Source organism: Teleopsis dalmanni, unplaced genomic scaffold (assembly GCF_002237135.1).
Source record: "Teleopsis dalmanni isolate 2A unplaced genomic scaffold, ASM223713v2 unscaffolded_contig_2136, whole genome shotgun sequence".
Lineage (NCBI taxonomy): Eukaryota > Metazoa > Arthropoda > Insecta > Diptera > Diopsidae > Teleopsis > Teleopsis dalmanni.
Window position 1 is genome coordinate 1 of NW_024033518.1, and position 7,626 is coordinate 7,626.

At 35.7% G+C, this 7,626-nt stretch overlaps 4 protein-coding genes across 4 annotated transcripts; all 4 read left to right on the plus strand.

The window, feature by feature from the left end:
• Nucleotides 1-350: 350 nt before the first annotated feature.
• LOC119664535 lies at nucleotides 351-1,665 on the plus strand. The gene is made up of 3 exons (XM_038074007.1): nucleotides 351-871; nucleotides 941-1,574; nucleotides 1,639-1,665. Exons 1-3 carry the CDS (start codon nucleotides 351-353, stop codon nucleotides 1,663-1,665), a joined length of 1,182 nt encoding a protein of 393 aa, XP_037929935.1.
• A 152-nt stretch (nucleotides 1,666-1,817) lies between these two features.
• On the plus strand, nucleotides 1,818-2,546 carry LOC119664532. Its single transcript, XM_038074003.1, has one exon. The coding sequence runs from the start codon at nucleotides 1,818-1,820 to the stop codon at nucleotides 2,544-2,546; it is 729 nt and encodes a 242-aa protein (XP_037929931.1).
• A 37-nt stretch (nucleotides 2,547-2,583) lies between these two features.
• LOC119664533 lies at nucleotides 2,584-3,600 on the plus strand. The gene has a single exon (XM_038074004.1). It carries the CDS (start codon nucleotides 2,584-2,586, stop codon nucleotides 3,598-3,600), a length of 1,017 nt encoding a protein of 338 aa, XP_037929932.1.
• Nucleotides 3,601-3,846: 246 nt separating this feature from the next.
• On the plus strand, nucleotides 3,847-7,520 carry LOC119664534. The gene is made up of 3 exons (XM_038074005.1): nucleotides 3,847-4,755; nucleotides 4,821-5,336; nucleotides 7,407-7,520. Exons 1-3 carry the CDS (start codon nucleotides 3,847-3,849, stop codon nucleotides 7,518-7,520), a joined length of 1,539 nt encoding a protein of 512 aa, XP_037929933.1.
• Nucleotides 7,521-7,626: the final 106 nt, after the last annotated feature.

Consider the following 7,626-nt stretch of genomic DNA (forward strand, 5'->3'; position numbering starts at 1 on the left):
GGCCTTTAATTTATTTGTCATTTTTGTATTGTGTCGTCGCCTTTAAGCACACGCGAAAAGGCGACATGTGTTTTTGAGAAATAATAAAGCAGTCGTGAATAAAAGTTATCAGTAAACTAACTGAATAAAACATTGGTGCCGAAACCCGGGATAGTGATCCATAAAAGGGATAGTGATCCAGAAAAGGGATAGTGATCCAGAAAAAAAAATATAATTGCAAAACGTTAGACTCAGAAATTCACGAACTCAGCGACGGGGAGCAAGAAGGCGTGCAGAAAGGGTCTAAGAAACTGACGGAATTGAAGGCGTTGAGAGGCAGCACCAAAGGCAGCATCACTCGCATAAAATCAATGATTTTGAAAAAAGGGTCAAGTTTGTCAACAGAAGAACTTAACTGCAGGCTTAGTTTGACAGAAAATTACTTCAAACAGTTTCTGAGTGTGCAAGCAGATATCGATAAACTAAACCAAGGTGCAGATACTTCTTCAAGCGAAGCAATTACAGCAGAAGTTGAAGATGCATTTGTGGCCACGAAAGCAAAAATAATGAGTTTACTAAAAAAAAGAAAGTTATCACTGGTAGATGTCAATGCAACGAATACAACATCGTTATTGCCGGGCCCAAGAAGTCATCGGGAAGTAAAATTACCGAAATTTGAAGGGAAGTATAGCGAATTTCCGAAATTTATAGCCTTGTTTAATAAATTAATCAACCAGGATGAAATGCTTGATGACTGCGAACGATTTTTGATACTTAAAGAGCACTTGGGCTCTAAGCCGCTGGCAGCTATTGACGATTTTGATGTCACAGAGGACAATTACCCCAAAGCACTCGATCGATTGAAGGAATGCTTCGATAAAAAGGCGTTGATGTTCGAGGAACATATTACAGCCCTCTTTGCTGTCCCAAAATTAACAAAACCATCTGCAGTTCATTTAAGAAATGTATTAAATGCAGCGAATGCACATTTGAATGCAATGCTATCATTAGGTGATTACAAAGATATAGCGAATGCCATGTTAATTCATTTGGTGATGGAAAGAGTGGACGACGATTCACAGGTCAAATGGGAAGAATCAGTGGATTACAGGAAGCTGTCAACTTGGAATGAATGTTCAGCAGTTTTGACGAGGCGATGTGAGAACCTTGAGGCAAGGGAACATAAAGTTAATCAAGTGAATTCAAAGGCTGTAAACTATCAAAAAGAGTATAGAAATAACCGCAACTACAAGTTTAGAAAGCTTTCTTTAAAAGAACGCTTTATCGTAGCACGGAGAATAAAGGTATGTTTTACATGTTTGAAAAGGGGACACCTTCAAAAAGAATGCTCTGCTGTTAAATGCTCGAAATGTAATTTATCTCATCATCAACTTTTACATAAAGATTATATCTTGGAGCCAAATGAACAAAGATGCAAAAATTGGCCATCTACGTCAACACAGGAGACAGCTCAGTCATCAGTTATGAACGTAATGACTGAAAACGAGGTTTTTTTGGCAACAGCAGTAGTAATGGTAGCGGACAAGTTTGGCAAATATCACCAAATGCGAGCCATATTAGATTCTGGCTCTCAAGTAAATTTGATGTGTGAGAAAGTTACTCAAAAACTGTTATTAAAAAAAACGTCTTGTAAATTAGATGCTAGCTGTGTTGGAGACGTTGTAACTAGCTTTAAAACAAAAACTGTGGCTACCATCAAATCAAAAATAAATGAATTCGAAGTCAGTCTGCAATTTTATGTTTTACCGAAAATAACAAGCTCCAAACCTAATCGTTATGTCGATGTTGCGGACTGGAATTTACCAAAAAATATTCAAATGGCTGATCCAATGTTCAATAAGCCAGCGCGTATAGATATTTTAATTGGTGCGGAAATTTTCTTCGATTTGTTGTCGATTGGACGAATTTATCTTAATGAAAGGTTGCCAACCCTACAGAAATCCATACTAGGGTGGATAGTTGCAGGCAAAGCAGAAGAATGTTTAGCGCCTAGTCATAAAATAAATAATATGCTGGTCAATCACAACCATAATGAGAATGAAAACTTGAGTCAATTGGTTGAAAAATTCTGGAAAATAGAACAGATTTCAACTAAATCAAATTTTTTAACCGAAGAAGAAGAGGAATGCGAGAAAATTTTCCGTGAATCAATTCGTAGAGATACATCTGGCCGATTTATTACGAAAATTCCATTTAAAACAACAGTAAGTGATTTGGGTGGTTCCTATAATGCTGCAAAACGACGGTTGCTGTCACTAGAGCGTAGGTTGAGTAGAGATCGCTCTACACGAGACGCTTACAACGCATTTATGGATGAGTACCTCTCTTTAGGTCACATGACGATCGTTGAAGAAGCTGATATGAATAAGATAAAATATTTTGCACCGCATCAGTATGTGCTACGACCAGATTCCACGAGTACGAAACTTCGAGTTGTGTTCGATTGTAGCTGTAAAACTGACAGTGGCTTGTCATTAAATGAGGTAATGATGAAAGGACCACTGGTTCAAGATGATCTGTTATCTACATATAATACTGCGATTTAGATGTTACAAATATGCAATTACGGCAGATGTAACAAAAATGTATCGCCAAGCATGGGTGACTGATGATGATGCGAATTATCAAACGATTTTGTGGAGGTCTTCCTCAGATGAAAACATAAAGGCCTATCGCTTGCGAACCATTACTTATGGTACAACATCTGCCCCCTATTTAGCTACAAGATGCTTAAAACAGTTAAGTGAAGATCATATCGATAAATATCCGATTGGATCGAGAAAGGTGTTATCTGATTTTTATATGGATGATTTGATCAGTGGATCAAACGATGAAGATGAAATTTTTGAAATATATAATCAAGTATCAGCAATAATGAACTCAGCAAAATTTAAGTTAAGGAAGTGGTTTTCAAATAGTGAAAAATTTCTTAATTTCGTGCCTGAAGCTGATAAAGAAAAGACTCTTCGGATGAATAATGAGGAAATAATAAAAACTCTTGGTATCATCTGGGCTCCAGTGGGAGATACGTTTCGATACGTTTGGCCAGATTTTGATAGCTCGAAAGCGGTGACAAAAAGAATAGTGTTGTCGGAACTATCTAAGTTGTTTGATCCCCTTGGGCTTATTAACCCATTAATCGTAAAGGCGAAGATTTTCATGCAAGATTTGTGGAAATTGAAGGCTAATTGGGATGAAACCCTACCAATGAATTTACATAGTCAATGGATAGAATTCCGCGAAAATCTAAAAGACGTCAAGAAAATAAGTGTGCCTCGATTTGTTTTGGCAGAAAAACGAGTTGCTAGAGTTGAAATGCATGGATTTGCTGATGCATCAAAAAGAGCTTTCGGGTGTTGTATTTATATTCGCTCAATATGTGTGGACAACGACGTTACAATGCAGTTGTGGAGTGCTAAATCCAGAGTAGCGCCATTAAAAACTTTATCTTTACCAAAATTGGAACTTTTGGCTGCGGAATTGCTGTCGAAACTAGTGACAAAAACCAAATCCAATTTTCCAATTTCTATTGACGCGACCTATTTATGGGTGGATTCCGAAATTGTGCTAGATTGGCTGAGCGAGCACCCATCAAATTAGAACACATTTGTTGCCAACCGGGTATCATTGATTCAAGAGCAGACATAAACGTGTATTTGGCGGCATGTTCCTTCAAAGTCTAACCCAGCGGATATAATATCAAGAGGTGCGTATGTAGATGAACTATCTAATTCTATTTGGTTTGCAGGTCCTTCTTTCTTGAAGAGAGATTGTTGTGAGTGGCCACCAAATAAGTCTAGAAAGAATACTAATGCTGACCAAGAAAGGAGTCGTAATAGTACGATAATGACTGTTAATAATTTGAAAAAAAAAATACCTTATGACGCATGCTCTGAGGATAACTCGAAATCTTCTTTTGTGACGTGGGTTGAAACCTTCAGCGATTTTGAAAAATTACAAAGAATTTTTGCCAATCTTCTTGACTTCCGAAGAAGCGTTAAGTCTATGACGGAAAGATTAGATGAAGCACTAGTGCGTATATTCTACTGTGTGCAACAACATTATTTCAAAGAAGAAATTGAGCTGCTATTGAAGAATAGAGAATTGCCAGCAAACAGTAAATATAAAAATCTGAGCATTTTTGTAGAAGATACTTATGGTGTTCCGCTACTACGTGTTGGTGGGAGATTAGCGAAGGCTGCATTACCATATGATGCTAAACATCAAATTTTGTTACCGAATAACTCAGAAATAGTTTGCAGTTTTGTACGATTTCTTCATTTCAAATATTTGCATGCTGGTACGCAAGCGCTTATGGCTATAGTTAGGCAGCGATTTTGGATATTTCATGCTAGAGGAGTAATACGCAAAATTACTGGTAGTTGTCTACAATGCTTTAGATGCCATCCAAAATTGAGTAATCAGATTATGGGCGATTTACCCTCTTCTAGAGTCACCGTAGCGAGGCCATTCACTGTGACTGGAGTGGACTTTTGCGGCCCTATTACAACAACGTATCTACTTCGTGGGTACAGAACAACAAAAAGCTATATTGCTGTTTTTATTTGTTTTGCCACAAAAGCTGTGCATATGAAGGTGGTCTCTGATTTGACTGCAAAGGCTTTCCTGGCTTCATTAAAAAGATTTGTAGCTCGACGCGGCTTATGCTTAAAATTATTTTGCGACAATGCCACTAATTTTGTGGGTACTCGTAAAGAGCTCGAGGAAATGAAATGCAAGTTTTTTGATCAACAAGTACAGGGCAAGATTTCAAAATATTGTACTGCCAATAGTATTGAATTTCATCATATACCACCCAGATCCCCCACTTTGGTGGACTATGGGAAGCGGCTGTAAAATCAGCAAAATATCATTTGGCTAGAATATTGGGTCAATCGCATCTTACATTTGAAGAGCTGGCAACAGTGGTTGCGGAAGTAGAGGCAGTTTTAAATTCAAGACCTTTGACAACCTTGTCTAACGACCCAAATGATGAAAGCGTTCTTACACCGCCACATTTCTTAACAGGTGGTCCGTTGGTTGGAATTGTGGAACCTACTGTGGATAGCGAAGAATGGTCTCATAAAGATAGATGGCTACGAATTTCGGCCATACAACAACATTTTTGGAGAAGGTGGTCGGCGGAGTATCTTCATGAACTTCAACAGAAAGTCAAATGGACTAAGAAGCAGAAGAACCTTAATGAAGGTGATATGGTGTTAGTTGCAGAAGAAAATTTGCCTTCTAAGCAATGGCTTATTGGGAGAGTGCTGAAAGTGACAAGAGATGCTAAAGGTTGGGTTCGAGTTGCTGATGTAAAAACAAAGAATGGAGAGGTTCGCCGAGCAATCCATAAATTGGCACCTATTCCATCTGAATGTTGATGTCTGCTGGAGCCACCAAAGGCGGCGATATGTTTAGAATTAAGATTTATTGTATCATGGCCTTTAATTTATTTGTCATTTTTGTATTGTGTCGTCGCCTTTAAGCACACGCGAAAAGGCGACATGTGTTTTTGAGAAATAATAAAGCAGTCGTGAATAAAAGTTATCAGTAAACTAACTGAATAAAACAGGTATGTTCAATGGATTCCTTTGCATTTGGAACATATGTGGAATGCATTCGAACGTCTTTCATACAGAATGTGAGAAAATTGCTCATTTTCGCGCTTGAAATTTTATATGCAAGAATGAGCCATTCGCTACTCATTTTCGATTTTTGACCAAAATGAGCCATTTTCGGCCAATGTATACGCCATATTAGCCTAACTCGCACACGGCCATAATATGATTTATTCTTCTTTATTCTTTGCAATTCATTACAACTTATTTGTAAATGAATCAATATGAAGTTTTTCGCTGTTAATCATGATTCGTTATGACACTAGTATCAATTATATATCGCTTAAATAAATTCCGTCTGTTATCCAGTATACTCATTCTGAATGAATGTGCACATAATTAAATGTGTTATTGAGGGTGTTCTTTGTTGTTTCATAAAATAAAACAGTCAACGAAACCTTGTTATCATACGATCAAAAGTGTCTTCTATGACAATCCTTGCCTACGAATGCATTACATGCAAAACCGCAGATATGCAGAATCTTTTAAAAGAAAAGAATCGCTGGGAAATTTGTTTGGAAATTATACTGTATTATACAGGTGTTATCTACGCAAAACTCGACTGTCATGTCAGGAACAAGGCCCTCCAACATACACGTCTATAAGAAGACCATTTTCACCGCAAACTGGCTGCAAGAATAACCCATTTCGTACCTCCGTGCGGTGTAACGTACCTCCGTACTTTTGAAATTATTTAAAAATATTAAAAAGTAATTAATTCAATGTTTTCTATTTTTGTTACTTAGTTTGATATCATAATAATAAAAAAATACATATTTCGAACAGTTTTTATCTGTTCATGAGTTTACCTGGTCCGAAATAAAAAGTACCCAAAAAATGCTTTTTTTAATTAAATGAAAATTAAAAAATAAAAACTAATATATTTGTATAACATGTGTTCACAAAAGTCAAAATATAACTTTCATAATTTTTGCCGACGCCTTAGTAACAGTTACTTGCCACCAGACGCCGGCGAGAAAAGGCGTGTAGTAAACCACACGTTGGGTCCCATAGTACTATAATGATAAAATAATGCAATATAAATGTTTGTAGTTAGGTGATGAAATAGAATGAGAGTAATTTCTCTAATAAATATCATACTCTTCAAATTAACTTAAACTTATGTTATTTACTATGCATAATAAGTCTATTTTAATATTTAGGATGTGTGCGAATTATACTACTTAGTAAGCCATATAGTAACATTGAGCTTTTGGTCGTTTACATTATCACGAGATACTTAAGGAATGGGAAAGAGCTTTTATGAGTCAAAAAGATCTAGTTTTAGAGCTTTTGTTTGTTTACATTTTAATTGAAAACAGCTGACATAAATTTTGTATAGTTTAAAGAAAATAATTCAAAATAATAATATAGAAAAGAACATGCAATGATTTATAAAAAATTACAAATTATTCAAAATCATAAAATATTCAGTGATTACTAGAAACCAAAGAAATGCAGAACTTTGGTAAGTACAGGCAGTAAATATATTTAAATAAAGAATAAAATTAAACTGAATTCCTATTTTAGAAAAGAAAAAATTTTGAGAAGAGGACTGTTAAAAAAATTGTCCGTATGTCGGTTGTAAGAAGATAACGGGGGGCTTCAGAACGAGTTTGAACACTAAATAACCATATTCCAAATAGAACAGGTATAAGGCAATGTTTAATTCAAATTTTCAGTAAGTTTTATTTTAACTAATAGCTAATAATCAACACTAATAATAAACTAAAAATAAAAACAATAAAAAATATATACTAATATAAATATTTTTTATATAATTAGATTTTGTATAACGCTGGCAGTAACGGCGAGGATGGCTATCAGAAATACGAAGGTGTTGTTAATAGGCAAGTTCTCAAAAATTCTATACCCGTTATTGATAAACTTCCAGGATGACGGGGCCTCCATTGAAAACATCAATACTTTGCTAATCCTTTCTGTTTTAAAATAAAAGAGAAAGTTGTGAACATAATGCTTAATAACATATACCTACTATACATTA